Source organism: Sinohyriopsis cumingii, chromosome 10, assembly GCF_028554795.1.
Source record: "Sinohyriopsis cumingii isolate HCF-2022 chromosome 10, ASM2855479v2, whole genome shotgun sequence".
NCBI lineage: Eukaryota > Metazoa > Mollusca > Bivalvia > Unionida > Unionidae > Sinohyriopsis > Sinohyriopsis cumingii.
Genome location: NC_142970.1, coordinates 7,380,582 through 7,399,693, shown reverse-complemented (window position 1 = coordinate 7,399,693; position 19,112 = coordinate 7,380,582). Strand labels below are relative to the sequence as shown.

Sequence of the window (19,112 nt, the reverse complement as noted above, 5' to 3'; positions counted from 1 at the left end):
TCAGCATTAAGAAGCTAGTGTTAGGACTGGTCGGCATGGTGTCAGTATAATGTGACTGCAGCATCTAGACATCACTAGAAACTGCCACCCTGCAGACATCGTAGCGATATGTACTGAAAATTTGTTAAAGCTACGTTAAAAATCCAAATCACACACACACACACACACACACACATACAAAAGGTAACTGCATATTGCAAAACTGAATTATGAAGAAACAAAACATTAAAAATCATTTTGATCCACTACTGATCAAATATCCAAAGTTGTCTTCAGAACAAGGCATGCTGTCATCAATGTTGAACAAAAGTGGTCTTCATATTGAGTAGGATTCTCAATGGAACTTTCTTTACAACTGGCCCAATATTTGGAAGATACAGTGGCAACACAAGCTATTCAGACAATTTTGAAGCAAGTTGAGATCCGATGCAAGCGTTTGTATCCCCAAGAAATAAACCTTTGGATGAGGAGAAAACTACCTTTGAATAAACAAAATTTTGTTCTTTCATTCCATAACTTTAAGCTGCATCTTACTCCGTGTCAGTAGTTTCCTACCTTTTGACATCTTATAAAAAGCAGACATAAAGTAGGGAAGACAGGGGCTAGTTGATACCAATTTCACTTATATAAAACATATTGTGAAACAAAGAATATTACAAGTTAAATTGACAACTGCATTTTTCAGTCATGTATATAGGCATTATAATCTATAATAATATTTTCTCCAGTAAACAAATAAAGAAGAACTTTGGTGAAAAGTAACCCCCTCCGGTTCGTATCAACATGCCCCATGCTGGGGTAAGTTGATGCAGTACATGGGGCAAGTTGAGACATCATTAGTCGTATTAACTACTGCAATTGAGCACCCTGTTACATAACAGAGATAGCTGAAAATCAAACACATTCATGATTGATAGTCACCATGCCTTACAAGAAATGTTCAGCACTGGGCCTTACCAGTGCAAGAAACTGAAAAGTTATGAAAATCAGAAAAATGTGAACGAAATTTAAAAAAGCATGTTTGCCACTGTCAGATCAGTTAGGCCTGCACAGTCACATGTAATCACTAGAGTCACAGTGCTGACAGACAAAGCTCAAACTTCCATCAGTGCATGTTTCATGTGCCCACATCTCACAAACAATGCACTGAACCCGACGCTCTCGTTACTTGCTGTTGCCATATGGCTCAGTCCAAATGAGGCAGAAATTTTCTGATTCAGAATCAGAACTAGTACTCTCACTCTGAAACAAAGGTCTAAGGTTTCATAACAGTCTGAGTTTTTCCTGTTTCTATTGCTGTTTTTTACGCCTGTTTGCTGTCTTTTTGTCCTGGTTGTTATCTCGTTTCTGTTTGCCACCATCTTTCTTTGCTTGACTGTCGTTATTTCTCAGACCTGTGCTTTGCTTGGACTTTTTGGTCAAACTTCTCGCTGCAGTGTCCTGTTCGATCAGTTGTTTTTCTGGAGTGTCAGTAAGAATTCGTGTTCTACCTCTTTTCCTATTTGTCCGTTTCTCACTCCGTGGCCCGGCTTTAGGCAGTGGACGAATCATATGCAAAGAATCCGGACTCGTAGACGCTGATGGTTCTGGATCATTAAGCCTACTAGTAGTCGCAGTAGAGGTTGCTGCAGCTGGTTCAGCAAATGATTCCATGTGGTCATTTGATACATGCAGCGTTGATGGTATTGATATTCCCTCAACCGAACAGACCATTTCTGACGTTGACGAATGTGGTTCTTCTTCAGATTGTGCAGGTTGACCTAGGCCTACCACTTCTTGGCTTTCATCGGTGGAAGATTCAGCAGCTGACCGTCGAGCGGTAGAAATTGGTGCCGACGCAGGTTATAATGATTTTTCAAACGGCAACATCAATCCTTCTGATATTTTGCTAGGATCCGGTCTATCCGTAACTGACGATGGCAAAAAAGCGTCGTCTGAAATTCTGTTTCGAATAAAGGGATAAATTCCTGTAACTTCAAATCCTGCCTGAATATTTGTTAGTGTCATGGCTGACTTGAATGCAGGAGCACATAGAGCTGGAATGTCCAGTGCTTGCATGGGCCGTCCTGAATGGGCATTGCACCAGGTGTCACACTGTGCATTATAATAGCGTTTCAGTGGGGAAAAAAATGTGCAGTCAAGAGGCTGAAGCCGGTGAGAACAATGAGGTGGGAAAGATAATAAGTGCACTCCATTGTCCTTTGAAAACTGGATGTTCTCAACGGAGATGTGAGATTCATGATTGTCTAATAATAGAAGAACTGGCTGGGTAATAGATGGTTTGGTATGTTTAACGAAATGCTGAAGAAAGAGAAGAAAGTTTTCTTTTGTCATCCAACCAGATTTGTGACAGCTTCCAATGCACCCTGGTGGACCAACAAGTCTCTCTTGGTACCTCACCCTTGGGAATATGAACATCGGAGGAATGGCATGGCCCAATGCATTTATTGCACAACACAGAGTTACAAGAGTCCCCCTTTCAGCACTTGTTACAGCTCCCACCTGTTGAACACCTTTTGGTGCTAAAATTTTGCCAGGATTTTGTGTTGTTGTGAGGCCTGTCTCATCAGCAATCCATATGGCCTGTGGTTGAAAATGGAAACGCCTTTATAAGTTCTCCAGATTGTCATAAAACAAATTTACATTTGTACGGTTAAAACTGGTAATACGACCGATTGAGGTGGCTTCCGGTTTACGCACTGACAGAACACTGCTGTGGCCGTTCATAAACCCTGAAAACCTATCATCACCTGCTGACAGATTAGCTTTCCAGTTGTTTGGAACCTCTTTGCTGAGGTGTACTGCTAATTCATAAGCCAGCTTTTTTGTTTCTTTTTGTGACAAGCCAAAAAACATCTTAGATGCATCAAGCAGATATGTTACAAACTCTTTTTCCTCAGCGTCGGAAAACAGTTGTCTTGGCCGAGCATAGCCGCACTTTATTTCACCCTCTCCAGAAGCTGCCAGTTTTATTTCTTCTTGCAGAATCGATAAAGCGTCATCTTATCTATTCCATATGCATCAGCGACTGGCCTCAGAGGTCGGTTCTGGTTCAAAACTCCATCGGAAGCACGTTCCAAAACATCTAGCCCAGCTCCTCGAGTGGTTTTCCGCTTATACGTTCGTACCATCTAAAACAGTAAAGTGTAAATAACTGTCAAGTACCATGCATATTCATATTCATGTTCACATTAAGCATACATTTATGGAACACTCAAGATAAAATAAATTAACACAAATAAATGTATATGAAGATGAATGATTATGCATACGAATATGAACACGGTGGCTTTCGAGTATGAATCTGAATCTGAATATGAGAATTAAATCACATCAAATTCATCAAACACGTTGAAGCACATCAAACATAGACCTATTTCTATAAATTAATAAATGCTTTAATGTACACATGTAGGCCCTGCAATAATGTACACATTTAAGTCTATGGGGCTAGTTGATACATTATCAGCTAGCATCGGTATATGTGTATCAATTAGCTCCGATAGGTAGGCCATGCTAAATTTCATTGTTACTTTACATGGAAGAGAAGGAACTGAATGACACTTATCTGTTTAAAAGCGGAAACATCTATGCATAAAATAGTATTAAAATTATATTTGTCGTGCTTACCGTGCTTTCGCAAAATGCTAGCAAGAAATCTTCAAAAAGTTTTCAACGCAACTCGCAAATTAAAAACATCCGATAACTCGAAGACCAACGAGGTTTACGGCTTGCCGGAAATGCAGCGTAGATATCTCGCTGCATCTAAAAATAGATACAAGATAGAGCTTTCCTGAAAATAACTAAGTAAGTAATACAGCTTGTATCAACTTGCCACAGTATCAACTAGCCCCCGCTTCCCCTACTGTATACAGATAGACTTTCTAACTTTTTCTGCACTGCATCTTGAAATTCTTGATATATTACTATTAATATTGTGAATACACTGAAATCCTTTTGACAGAATATTTATGAAATAATATCCACGTCATGCAATTTATTTTCTTCAAAGGGTGACAACATAGTGCAAAATTGTACTGCGAAGCAACAAAACATTAAAGATAATTTTTATCCACTACTTGTTAATAATCCAGTAGCATGTGTTAACGCTGCATTTTCAAGGTTATACTTAGAGTAAGGCATGCCGCCATCAATGTTGTAACAAAACTGGTCTGCATAAGAAAGATGCTGCTGTACTAAATCTAACAGCACAGTCCTCGATATAAAGCATCTATTTTATCGATTATTTAATCTACGATGCACCGAAAGTATAATGAAGTTTCTCGAACAATATTATATCAAGTAAAAATTGCTGTAAGTGCAGCATCATAATTGGTAAATTACTTTTTCGGTAATAAATAAATGCAGAAATATGATATTAATTTGCTGCCGATGTGGAAAATGTTAATTCGTCCCAAAAAGAAGAGTCACATTGGTTAAATGACAGGTTTTTACTAATGGTAAATAACTTGATGCATTCTGGTCGGTGGGGGATATAGCAGCATTTCCTTGAGTCGATTCATTCCAGCAGACATCACCCTAGTGAAATAATGGACAATTTGAATACACAGGCTTGGTACATATCTACATATTTCCTCCCAAAGATGAGATAAATAATAGAACTACATATGGCAGTCGTCGCATACTAAGTTAAATTGACAATAAAGAAATAAAAACAAGTCGTAGAAAACTACAGCAACACAACACCAAATAAACTATTAAACTGATCTTTCAAATATGCTTGCTTTCACCTGGAACAACAATTTGACGATTTCAATTTTCGTGACTTTATGAGACTTTCACTAGACAAAATGCCACTTCATAAAATAGTATTTACAGAGTAACTGATGAGAACGAAATTCATAAATGAATAAATAAAATGACACAGATATTTAGGGTATCATTATTCCTGAGACTTCTGAAAGCACCTGCTCACGATACGTTCTGTATTTTCTGGAATCTCTTTCCAATCTTTATTTTGTATTATTTTCAATATCAAGTGCTTGATTCCATTTACGTTAATAGACAGTGATCATTCATCTCAATTAGCTACTTTGAAACATGATAGCATTTCATGCAATCCTTTTTAGATTAAATAATTTTCCCATTTTCTCATTAAAGGAGAAGAGAAAACCTTCAACCCTGACAATGACTTGTCGGAACAAGCAGGGAGTTTAGGTAAACTCAATAACACGTCTGGTAAAACAATACGTCTACTAGATATTTATCCTCAAATGTATGTATGTATGTATGTATGTACAGCTATCAAAAGTGTTTTCGCATTAATTATCTAGCAACTGAAATTTGTTGTATATTTTTCCAAGTCGAGAAAATATGATTAACTTATTCGTGTTATGTAGAGGAATCCAGTAGTAAAAAAATACAAGCAATTTAATCACGTGAATTCTCAAACTAGGGTCCATGAAGGTTATTTATTGCTTCTGAACCATACAAGTTTTCCGATTCGTCAATTCAAAGTTATCAGCTGTATTTTCCTTAAACAATTACGCGAGTACGGACGAGTAGCCTCGCCCAAAGAAGCCTGACACTGTCTGGACCAAAGCTAATAGCCATCATTTTACTCTTCTATACATAATACTGTAACAAATACTCACATCTGTTAGGTTTCTGCACAGCTTCTTTTGAACATTTTTAGCAAATATATGCCGTGTTTGATACTGGTATTACTAGATATGTGTAATTTTGATTTATATTTTTTTGTACCTTTATATGGTATATAGGAAAATACAGATGGTGCAAGTGTAACAAGATAACCGGGTGGAATTTCGGATTTACAAAGAACACTTTCGATGATGATACAAATACAATGTTTAATAACGAAGGACTTGAATGAGCAAATAATTATGATTAATATGTGCGTGTATATGATCCAAATATTGGATCAATTAACATAAAACGCATGGACTTAATAATGAAAATACAAATAAATGACCTTACACAGTACAAGGACAAGGGGTGAATGATTCACAGTGATTTCACAACGAACAAATTAATATGTTCCACGCAAATAGTAAAACTTATGTAGTATTTTACTCATATAGTGAAATGTATTTACTCAAATAGTGAAATTATGTACACAATCGGAACAGCTACACAAATTATCTTTATAGTCCCAAAAATACACCGGGTTTTACAAACTCTAAAAATTAGCCAACGGCTAAAAGATTACATGTATGGAGTTACACACTCCGTTACCAGCACACTCGACTACCAGTCACATTGGCCAATCAAGCCGTCACTATTCCAGGTTGGTCAATCAAGCAGTCAGCGCCCACCAATCTCGGTCAGCATCTCCGATCATCTGCTACTTGACCAGCAACAATGTTTATTCAACTCTACGGCTGCTATGGTTCCGCTTCACAGCTGCTATGGTCGACTTCTATCGTTAGCTCTGTAGCTGCTACCATGTCGAATTCGATCGCTCTGGTCACTTGGGTCATTCCGGCCACTCCAACCACTTCGATCACTCTGATCATTCTGTGATCACTCTGGTCAGCTGAAAATACATCCAACATTGTGTAATATGCATCACACGGGCATATACGATAAAACCTAATGAAGTTATATACGGTAAGTTAAACAGATTACATTATCGGCACAATAATTACAAAACAACAAACAGGTTCAGAAGTAAACCTAACCGTGTCCGACAAGAATCCTACGGTACTAAACGTTTCTTAAAAATGTAGCTTTATATTGCTAATAATATAAATCCCTTGCTAATTCACAGAACAGAATATAAAATATTTGCATTACACTACGTAAATCGAAGCTACATTGCAAACATACAAAAATAAATGTGTACAAACAATAACTTATACACACAAAATTAATAACTCACATACCTCTATAGCTGAAGATGTGCAAGTCCTTAAAGTAGACCGCTCACTGACAATACGTTCCGTAATGTGAAGATTTTATTTTACGGTGTGGCATTTATACAGAGACGAAGTCGTCATAAATTGTCTGTGCGCTGTAAGCATTTGGCTCTTCCCATTAAAAGCACTTTGCACGTGCGGCATAGGATGAACCGAACTCACTATTTCGAAATATTGTATAATATACATAAACCATCCTCGGGTATCGTTGTATGCAAAAAACGAAACCCGAGTACATGTATTTAATAAATGAAAGGATTTATACAATTCCGTGACAGCAAGCATTATCGCAAGCATTATCGCTAAAAAAAGAAATACATTTTTCAAATAAAGCAATAAAATAGAAATTCCATATTTGCTTATTCACTGTAAAACATTGCAAATTTACTGGATACAAGAGCTTTTCCTCCTAAATTATATGATTTTGGAAAATAAAATGGCTTGAACGTTGTGAATAATGAGTAAAAAAGCTATGCAATGCAATATTATTAAATATATATTTTAACGAGACAATATAAGATAAATTATATAATGAATAGCATATTGTAGGTGTGGCATAAAGGGAGAAGCTTATACGTACGTAAGAAGTGATCTGAACTTAATAGAGCACAACTCATCGGTTTACATATCTTTATACAAGAAATGGTGGTTTATGACAAAGTTTGGTTTTCCTGAATTGAATTAATTGGGATAAGCATATTCCAAATATCAAGCGTCCTTTTAAGTTTACATCTATGTAACATGCTGGTGGAACGGCTTTTTAATCAATAAAATCGTAATTTGTTTTATGGCATTATCAATCTGTTTTATATGTAAGTGGGATACAACTTAACTAATACAACTTTTGTTTCAAAGAAATATTATATACATTAATAAATCTTCTTATTCCATACATTTAGTATTAAATACCAAGAAGATGGTTGCTAAAGAACAACGGAAGGGCAAGTTTAATTAAACATCAACAGTTTGGTCTTTTGACATTGAAAATGATCTTATTTTTAATTCTTCAGTACTTTGAATCAAAAAATATAAAATGCAAAGGAAATATTTATGACACGTTACACGAGTAATGTTTTCTGCAGTATAGCCTTTAATTTTCAGCTGTTATTTCTACAAATTTGGTGTGTGCTGACCCAAAGGAATAGGGTGTACTTTCTGAAAATTACACAATCTGTGTCTGACTAAAGAAGAATGTAAATTGAGAAAATATGATCCTGGATCTTGGAGCATATCATTCGTCATTTTATTTTAGAGCATGCACATTCCTTTAAAAAAGACTGGATATGTAACGTTAAAATCCAAATCACACATACGTTTTTCACAGAAGAATAATTAAGCATCAAATGAACAAATGCATTCATTTATTTCTGTATCAGATATGTGAGCTTTAAGTGAAAAATTTTGTGGTCGTCATGTTACAATGTAAATCTATCAAAACTATGTGCTAAAGTTTGCAATGATCATTTTTCAGCATCTCGTCCTGATGAGCCGTCATCAAAAACGTTCAATATTAAACACGCAATACGTCAGGAAGACGTAGTTCATGTACAGCAATATTTGGAAAATCGAAAGTGGGAACATGAGGATGAGCTACTCGACTGCCTTAGCTATTCTCTTGCTTTCTGTGACGGTGAAGGAAAACAAACCATGGCAAAACATTTCATATCGTGGATTTGCAAAGAGTTGACCAAGTCACATCAGCCTTATCATGTGTCAGTATGGGCAGCGAGCATTGCAAAAGAATATAGCACCAACTCATACCTAGTCCTTGTCTGCAACTACTGGGATGATGTCGATCAGAAATTCAAAGATAAATGTTTTTTAGGTCTTCCTGTTATATATCAGGAATACAATATGGTCAGCGACGAAGAGCAATATGTTCAAAGTAGCGAAACCTTTTTGGAAACGGTGTTATCCCCGATCGAAGCGATACATGCAAACGAAGTTATGTCTAAAAACACAGATTGGCTAATGAATACATATAGTAATCTAGAAATGATTAAACCGTGTCACGTCAGGAGTGTTCTTCTTGAGGTCAAAAAAGAAACCTGTATTGTTCTTTACTGCCGAATGAAAGGATTCATCCCTTTTGGAGAATGCTCGTTTCCAACGTCTCTATCCGCAGGGGGAATATCGTTTTCTATTGATGTGAGAGAGGGTTTCTATGTACCTGCCATGCTTCAAGAAGGTGCAGAAGGGCAAAGTGACCACCAGCTTTTCCGAATGGGTTATAGCATGGGTCCACATGACAAGGAAATCAGTGCCACTGTGGGTCCATTTGTACAGATGGGGGGAAATAATGTTGGATTTTTGACCTGTGCGCATGCTTTTGGAGTTCCTTGCAATATTCAAACCGCATTGGAAAAGCCCGTTGTTCATCCTGCTAATGGTGAATTTGCTGCCGTTAATCCAATTACTGCTGACGAGTCAATCTGCGGCTACGTCGACAGAATTGCATTTGATATTGATCCAGATCATCCTGTGAATGTTGATGCTGCTCTTATCCGACTAAAGCCTGAGAAAGTTCCCCATAAAGGACGTTTTGCCCGTAATCTTCATTCAGCGGGTAAGTGGGGGTGGAGCATATAATAGAGTGAATAATTACATGAAGTTGAACCATGGTTAAGATATATTTGTTAATACATATTTGTTTTATTTCAAGGCACTCATTATTAATTGCTTAAGCACATACAAGTTCTGGTGAAAAGCAAAGAGGGCAAATCTCTACAAATCATCTTTACAGACATCAGTATTGTGGACTGTTGCCAACAAAACTGTAGTTACATTTTTTAAAGTTTTTATTATACAACGGTTTGTTTTAATAAAAAGCATACCTTCCATATTGTATTAATGAGAGATCCAAGATGATTGAGCGAGACATGTTAAAGAAGAATAAAAACTATAAAAGATAATATAAGTTATTATTTCTGAAGCTTTTGAACTCTTTACTAAGAATATTATATTTTGTGTTCTGTGCCAACCATCCACTCTAAACACTCAATTTGTTTTGCATAGTTGCTTCAAAAAGATATGATACATGCAATAACATTGTAAACGCTTCTTTAAAAATGGAGCGATGTCCAGTCACCTATGTCTCATTGATTTAGTACATAAATGTGTGTACAGCATACGAGGTCAAGCTGCGAAAGTAATACAAATCTTGATGATTAGTTTGAGATATCAGTTGTGATATTTGTTTTTCGCTGATATAAAGTTCTACTTCAAATTCATCATGGCACAAATCTTTATGATGAAGTCTGCTTTCCGAGCCTGAACATTTTGACTTTCATAATAAAAGAAACATTTTACTCGATTTTATTTTCAGATCCAAACCGACGTCAACCTCTAACCTTTGATAACGGAGAAATAATGACGAAAGAAAATGTAGAATTCTTGTCAAACCATGGAGGAAAGATTATCAAAGTTGGTGCTGTGTCAGGTGTGACGTCATCACACTTATTTTATAACGGTCGTGTTGCAATTAGAATCAGAGAAGCGGAATTGTCACATGAACACGGACATATCTTTCTTCCGATCAATGAGGGAACCAGGAGCTACGTCATGAAAGGGCAATATTTAATCCGGTCCAGACCGGACAGTGTATTCCTCATTGCCGGCGACTCGGGTTCTGGTGTATTTTATACTGATCAGAGCTGGAGACTTCGCTGCATTGGCATAGCAATTGGCTTCCTGGCTAACACATATGAAGCTGTTGTCACTCCTATTGAAGACGTTCTTGAAGCTTTAAATTTGGATGAGAACGCTTTAATGCGGTTTCCTGAACATTATATATACGAGCGAGAACAAAGACAGTAAATGTCAGATTAAAGTTCCTTGCAAATATTGTTGACACTTCCTTGCTCTAAAGTAATAACTATGTAGTGGGATATTTTCATACGCAGGTATCAAGCTCAGCCTGAAAGAATGACCCGCTGACTTAAAAAGTGAATTATATCTAAAGAGAAAAACTAAATTACGGAAATGCAGAAATATTCAAAGGCAGTGTAATGTGAATCCTATGTTTCTGTGGTGAACGATAGTATGTACTGAATTTCGAATAAAGCCGACTACCAACGGCCACAGTAGCAACATTAAAGGACCGTGAACAGTATGCTAGCTTGCCCTACTGTGAACAAGCTTATCTTACAATCCCACCTTTAGTTTATGTGACTAAGGATCACTGAAAATTGTAATGGGTTGCTTTTTGTAATATATTAAACTTGATTCGTAACAGACTTATAGACGAAGGTTGCCAGTCCCATGTCTCCCTTTTCCTTGTTGAGAGATACATTGTAAGACAGAAACAATTTAGTGCATTGTCCACGTTTGTTTTTTTAAAGCGCAGTTTGTATTTTTTTTTTAAATCAAAACTATGTTTTTAATATTATCTTAGAATGTCTTAATCTGGACAGTCCATTGTTTGCATTTTACAGTTATATGTACATGATCAATATTTCATGCTAACTATTATCATGTGGGATGATTCTAATAATGCATCATATACTTGGACCTTTCCGGTCACCTAACCCCGGCCAAGTCATACAAAAGACGTATAAATGTTACTTACAGCTGCCTCGCTATGCACTCAGCATTAAGATGTTAGTTTAGGATTGGTCGGCCTTGTGTCAGGACAATGTGACTGAGTGGGACATGATGCTACATATATGCGGTACGATACCTCAGTGCTAGACATCACCATAATTCTACACTGCAGACATCTAAGCGCTATGACTGAATATAGCAACAGGGGATGATTTTTTCATCATTACAGAATATATAAAAATGGAATGTTTTCTGCATAATTTGAATGTGCAGATTTCAAAAATGAACACATCTTTAATATATCTTTCCAAATAAATTCACAGGAAGCATTCAAACACATGTACCGTCCACCATTTTTAATATTGGTCTTTGGCAATTTTTGAAAATTCTTGACCTCATGTTATTTCAAGCTGAAATTTGCATATTTTTTACATATATTTTATATACAGATGTTTTGTGAACATTCAGCTTTAATAAAAAATTGACCTTTTATATGTTCCAGGTGATTCAGAAGCCCCCGATGCCTTTTCATCAACCCCCCAAACATTTTTGTATGAAATACTATATTTTTGAGTCATACACAAGTTGAAATTATATGTTGCATTTAAAATGGAACGTTTTCTGCTTAATTGGAGTGTGCAGATTTCAAAATGAACCCATCTTTATGATATCTTTTCAAATAAATTCATAGGAAGCATTCAAACACATGTACCGTCCACCATTTTTAATATTGGTCTTTGGCAATTTTTGAAAATTCTTGACCACATGTTATTTCAAGCTGAAATTTGCATATTTCTTACATATATTTTATATACAAATGTTTTTTGAACATTCAGCTTTAAGAATAAATTGACCTTTTATATGTTCCAGGTAATTCAGAAGCCCCACTATGCCTTTTTATCAAGCCCCCAAACATTTTTGCATGAAATACTATATTTTTGAGTCATACACAAGTTGAAATTATATGTTGCTTTTAAAATGGAATGTTTTCTGCTTAATTGGAGTGTGCAAATTTAAAAAATGAACCCATCTTAATGATATCTTTTCAAATAAATTCACAGGAAGCATACAAACACATGTACCGTCCACCATTTTTAATATTGGTCTTTGGCAATTTTTGAAAATTCTTGACCTCATGTTATTTCAAGCTGAAAGTTGCATATTTTTTACATATGGTTATATTTAAATGTGTTGTGAACATTCAGCGTCAAGAATAAATTCATTTTTTTATGTTCCAGATACTTCTGGAGACTTTCTGTGCCTTTTTATCATACACTCCCTAACAGTTTTGCATGAATTAGCATCATCATGAGTCATACCAAGCTGAAATTATATGTTACTCTTAAAACCAATAGTGTACATTCATTACAGTGTTCTTGTACATATATACATTTATCTGAAATCACGATTTAATAAATAACAGCTATTTTAGAATTTAGTTATCATAAGATATATTTGGTCAGTTTTCATATCTATAAAATAAAATCAATGACAAAATGATTTTCACTAAGTTTTCAATACAGTAAGTCAGGATTTCTATAGTATCAACTTAGGATGATCCAACATTAAATTTTGGATGTCCTAACTTTGCGATAATTTCATAATAATTCTGACCATTGTTTTGAGCAATATTACATAGTTCGTAAAGTAAAGACAATTGTGTTATCAGAGACAGAGAAGAAACTGGCACTTAATTGGTTCTCAAGAAATATTTATGATTACGTATTTGTTTAAATGGAGAAATACAACAGATCGGTTCTCTATTCCTTGTCTTATGATGACAATATTCATATTGATATTCACAAAAAATGGCATCATAATTTTCAATGAATTTGTTTTCATTCTTCAAAATTCTGAAAATTAGTTGAACTTTTACCTCTTCTCCGTCCCTACTAAACATAAACATTTTAATGTTAATATCAGTGTCTCTAGATAAAAATCGTACATAGAACAGATGACCTGACATTGATAATATCTCAGTGATCACAATCACATACATATTATCAATACGTCTTGTATCACTGAGTCGGTGAGTGATACTCCCGTCGAGTCTCTAACCTCGAAAATATATTACACAACAAAAGTTGTACAAATATTTTGTAGTAAGTTTGGTATAATGAATGAGAGTACGTCTGTATAATCCGATTCCTTGCTATAAACGTCTGCCTTTTCATGCAATGAACTTTTCGTGTGTTTTTTTAACCCAAATTATGTTGTATTGTTGCCATTGTTTACATTTTGTACGTACCCATGTGCCGGTAAGAGTTACCGTTCTTGCTGGTATGGGTGACCATTGAAAAAGACGTAATTCGTGGGGTTTCCGCAAATATTCGCACACATGTTACCATTATTCTCGTATAAAGAACTCCAAAGTATTTAAAAAGTAGGCGTGGGTGAGCGTATATGTTCGTTTATTTAGTTTTTCAGCGTTTTGAAAAGTTCGTTTTTCTGTTTCTTTCCGCTGAATAAGTTGTAGAAATGGCCCAGTGTATATAGATATTTGACCTTTCAAGCATGAATACATTCGGATGTAATAATGTCGGCTTTTTACATATTGAAGCGGAGAAAGCGTGACATCTTCAGAAAACGTTAATTTTGATCGCCAGTGCCCTCTAGCGTAGTCCCCTGTTGCTACTGAATAATTGATAAAGCTACGTTAAAAATCCAAAGACACACACAAACACACATCAGATGATATATGTCTTGCTCATATTAAGTATACACTATGAACTGGTTATGGTCAGTGATCAAATTAGTTACACTTGTATATTGTGTAGGGTTGTGTGTGTTGCACTCCAGACCATTCATACTTGATTGCGTTCGTCGCCTACTATTATATACCGTTCATGATTAAAAGTTAATTTGTTTGAATCAGACTTGACGCTTAATATACAAATCGGTTGCTAATTGGTGTTCAGCATTTAAATAGAATAAATACATTAAACCATATATTACTTTATATTGGTCCTATAAATAAAATTGTAAAACAATTGGTCTCGCTTAAGTCAAATACATTTACAATACGCTTAGGCCCAACACAGCACACAATGTATAACAATGTTTATACGTTTTAAGCTTTGCTGTGACAAAGTATACAATATTTGTATTTGTATTTCCTTCAAGATTTAGATTAAACATAATATTTCACACTACATTTTCTAATCAGTTTCATAAACAAGCATTGAAACTGAGATAATGTATTTCCTAAAATGTCATGTAAGGTGTAAAGGATATGAATGAATGAAATACATAATGTGTACTGTTTTTATTTCCTCTAATATACTAGCCATGTAGTGTCAATTAGTTCATAAATATACATATCAACATGCGTGCAAATCAATGTCCTTAACTTAATTTAGGGAAACGTGTGAACCTAAATTTAGGTTTCTATATGTAACAGAAACCTTGGGAGTTAATTAATATTGTTCAAGGCTATGAGGAGGCCGCACAGTGTCATTAAGAGCAATGTTAGACTGTTAATTTGACAAAGAGGAGAAACAAGTACTCCATACATGAGACATAATCTGGAACAAGACATAGGTAAGAGTTAACCAGGCACAAGATGTAGGTTTCCGTTGATGTGTATCAAATTTTAAAAGATTCTTGAAAAATAAAATTATCACCTAGACATGAATGAACATAATGCAACATATTGCCAAAGGTAAAACATTTTGTCAACTTTTTGAGAAACTACAACTCTTACATAAGCACTACTCACAGCTACTTTCTTTTTAATTCTGAGTACGGTGTTCCATGCACATTAACCTCCATCCCCCTCCTAGGCTTGCAAACATGATGACGTCATAATTATAACGACAAACTTAAGCTGAAAAAGCTGAAATGGGTTCTTACCGCAGGCTAAAGTGACAGTCTTGTATTGGAACAAAGCATGAAAGAATAAATATTAGTAACTTCCCTTATTTATTGTTGCTGTTATTGTTGTAGGGCTTAACGTCATTTGTCAGCAAAGGATCAGCTATACATGGCGGCCAGTATAAGTGGGAGAGGAAGAACCCGGGAAAACCCCGGAAAGAACCACCGACCCACGAGAAGCGACTGGCAAGCTTACTCGCATACCCATATGGCCGAATGCGAGATTCCATCTCACTGAGATGAGATGACAGTGATCCGTAACGGTGATCGCTTTTCACCAGAGCCCCACTTCGCTTAGTTAAACATCACAGCTACTGAAATAGATATCAAATGCACTGATAATCCACTCTGCCTGTGTATGAACCTTTTCTATAATTCTGTATATCATAAAATAGAAAACCAAGTTGCCTTTCACCTGACCCTTCTTACACCATACTACCCCCTCCAGCTTCCATGCTTAAAGATGTTTTAAGGAGGTTTCGATTTCAACCTTTACAAATTAATGCTTCATATTATATTTATATGGAAGGCATCATCTTCCAAAAAGGTATTCCAATTTTTTAAATTATTGTTACGCTTGAATAACTTGACTTCAATCGGCGCCTTTTAGTACTTAGTGTGCTGACGAGCCGTAAAGCCCCCAGCAATGCGTCCAAAATGATCTTTGTCGCAGGAAAAACTCCTAGACTCTACAGTACATATTTTTATATGTTGACACCGACTAGAGCGGGAGCTTTAACCTCAGACGAATGAAACGCAAAACCAGCAGATAAAAGATGGCGCGTGAATTTTGTTATCGTTAGCCCTTATGAGAAAGAGACAGAGACAGAGAAAAACAGTGTGTGGGGGGTGGGGGTGGACCTTATCTGTTTTTTAAACTATTTATGCCAACGGTTCATACTTTATATATACTGACATATATTACATGCACTGTATGCATCAGCATCCAATTGTCACAATAAGTAAGTGGATTTTTGATAATGTGCTCAATAGATAATCACCAGAATGCACGGATATAAAGGATAATTATCGAATATGCACAATATCCCTACATTGCACTTCTCATTATAAGACATTGCAATTCGTATTGTTTTCTTTGTTTTTACCTCTTTTTTGTTTTCTAATTTCGTATTTAAACATAACTCTCTCTCTCTCTCTCTCTCTCTCTCTCTCTCGCCACGCAGACGCATGAAATGCCAGATCATCCATCTTCAGGTGGAATGCAGTAAAATGTATAGTTTTCAGCCTCAGTTAGAAAACTGAATTGAGATCATACTTCACAATGAATAGTATAAAGAATCCATTTCATTTCCTAGCGAAGATGTAATAAATAACGGTATGCCTTCCGTTATAATTATGGTGTATATATTTGATGAGTATAGGTCCAGCAATTACTGAAGAACTGAAGGAATTGTCAGTCAAGGCCATGCTGCTTCATATCCAGGTGGTATAAATGTGTGAAAACGGATACGCTGAGTAGTGACAATCTAATTCCAGGGCCCAGCTAATGTCAAAATAATATTAAATGGCCAAATATGTTATTTACATTCATTAGCACAATTGTTGACAGATAATGAGAAGCAACCCAATTTGCTATAATGAAATTAAATTATGCAATGGGCCCATCTTGTTCCTTTAAGCCTTGACAGATGACAATATTCAAAAAGCTCTTGACTCTAAGACCGTAACATTATTAAAGAGGGGTTGGACATAATGTTGCTTCAATGTAAACTCTGTACAACATTTGTGCAGGAAATTAGCCTGAATACCTTAACAAAATCTGAAACTAATGCATTCCGCAATAATCATTGGTTATTGGTATATTTAATGTTGAATTATTCTCATTTTACTACAACATTTCCTTCCTCCGAAAAAAAATCTTCACCAGATAACTGTCCAGTGAAACATGATAAACTGTGAGAGGAGGTAAACGGGACATGCTCAGTTCACCATCGCCCAGGATTGTTGAGATTTCGGTGTAATGCATTATTTCTGCCTCCTGGGGGGGGGGGGGGGGCAATATTTGGATATGTCCATATTTTGCTAACCATTTATTTCATGTAGCTGATATCTGCATAAATCGTCATACTAAATAATTAAGATGAATATGATACGGCCGATTTGGGACTACCTTTAAGCTGTCACAACCAAATGTGATATCAACCAAATAAGGAATACTCACCTCAAACTCTTTCATAATTAATATATTTTAAAATTCAACAACAGTTTATTTGATATAAAGAATATCACTTACAAATGCTGTGTTAATTAGAGAATAAGCAATCATCGTAGTTTTTCGTAGTACCTCATAGCAAAATGTAAAATTTACCTTACGAAGAAAGTAAGTCAGAAAAATATATATTAGGTACACACGATGGGCTAGGAGTGGCCGAGTGGTCTAAAGCTTTCGGCCTTACTGGTCACTGACATATCTCCTCTGTCTGAATAGGTTTTAGTCTCGGACGCGGTCTATAATGGTATTTGGGAAGTTTACCATTAGCTTCCCGTTGGTTGTGGTTCTTCCCATGATTTTCCCTGACTCTTACCACAACAAATATACTGCCGACAATTATCATGCGCTGAAAATGGCAATAAGCCAGAAATTACAACAGGTACACAGATCTATACAGGTGACAAATGTTCAATTGTAATGGGTGTAATCTGCTTTATAAGTATTGTAAAGAGACTGTGTTATATGCTGACTTCAAGCAGACTATTTAAAATCCAGATCTGCTTATAATATGTAGATATGATGAACACAGAGATGGGGTCATGTTCCTTTTACTTTGTGATTCACCGATCAAATCTTAGAATTGACATTTTTTAAAGTGTAAAGCGTCGAAAACTTATCACTTGCAAAATTAATGCGTCTTTGAACAAAACGCAATGGTTATGATATAGGTTATTAAATATGTGCAGACCGAAACTTCCAAAGGTCACAAGACCAAAAACTTCTACCGATCTATCACTCATCTCAGTTATGTAGGCCAGACACCTGGATGTTTTAATCAGATTAGACATGAGGCTGAAGCTCAATGATTGTTAAGAACATCATGTGTCTTAAAAATCCACCAAAGCCATTTCCTAGGGTGAAAAAAACATCAAAAAGGTGAAACGTTTGTTATTTCTGTAATGAAGTCACTTCAACTCTGTCTACGTGTCCCGTATAAAACAAGCAGGCCTATTCCAAAATTCATTTTGTTCACATAAAAAGCGCTAATTTGTCGCACGCCAAACAAACAGTCAATAAAAGACAGTCATCTCTATATTAACTAATATACACAACATGACATCCATTGCCTTGTTGGTTCAGTCTCACAATCTCTGATTTATTATGGCCTGGTAACTGTATTATATGCAAACAATTCTGTTCAAAATACAAGGATTATATAGTATCAGAGGTTATTTAGATAACATGTATGAGTTAACTGGCAGATAGTAATGGTGTACTTACCGAAGTAATGGTACAATTACCGCTATCAATGTAAAATCTTGTCCAAGTTCAGGATTTCAACTACACATTGGAAATGGCTGCTCACGTGGCCTTGAAAGTTTGCCAGGAGCAGGAGACATGCGCAGTAGTAGGACAAAGCGGCTTAATCCGGTCCATAGTCCTATGTGATTTGTACTACCGATAAAATAAATGGGTGACACAATATGCTAAAAATATCTGGACTAAAGTTCCTAATGGACTTTAAGAATACAATTTAGTGTTCTTGTGTTACCTGCCTCAAAAACGTAAATACTGTATGTACTGTTGCTACTTGTAAATATTGGAAGACAGTATAAGCAGATAGA

General features: G+C 35.8%; 2 protein-coding genes and 1 long non-coding RNA gene across 3 annotated transcripts; 1 reads left to right on the top strand and 2 right to left on the bottom strand.

The window, feature by feature from the left end:
* Positions 1-1,842: 1,842 nt before the first annotated feature.
* LOC149789558 (uncharacterized) lies at positions 1,843-3,515 on the bottom strand. The gene is made up of 2 exons (XM_089972730.1): positions 3,408-3,515; positions 1,843-2,583 (listed from the first exon to the last, which is right to left on the bottom strand). Exons 1-2 carry the CDS (start codon positions 3,513-3,515, stop codon positions 1,843-1,845), a joined length of 849 nt encoding a protein of 282 aa, XP_089828856.1.
* Positions 3,516-5,811: 2,296 nt separating this feature from the next.
* Positions 5,812-18,860, bottom strand: LOC149789556 (uncharacterized). Its single transcript, XR_016423953.1, has 2 exons — positions 18,769-18,860; positions 5,812-6,517 (listed from the first exon to the last, which is right to left on the bottom strand). It is a non-coding gene; the product is annotated as an uncharacterized LOC149789556 (long non-coding RNA).
* On the top strand, positions 8,372-11,255 carry LOC149789557 (uncharacterized). The gene is made up of 2 exons (XM_089973322.1): positions 8,372-9,465; positions 10,225-11,255. The coding sequence occupies exons 1-2, from the start codon at positions 8,547-8,549 to the stop codon at positions 10,713-10,715; spliced, it is 1,410 nt and encodes a 469-aa protein (XP_089829448.1). The 5' UTR covers positions 8,372-8,546; the 3' UTR covers positions 10,716-11,255.
* Positions 18,861-19,112: the final 252 nt, after the last annotated feature.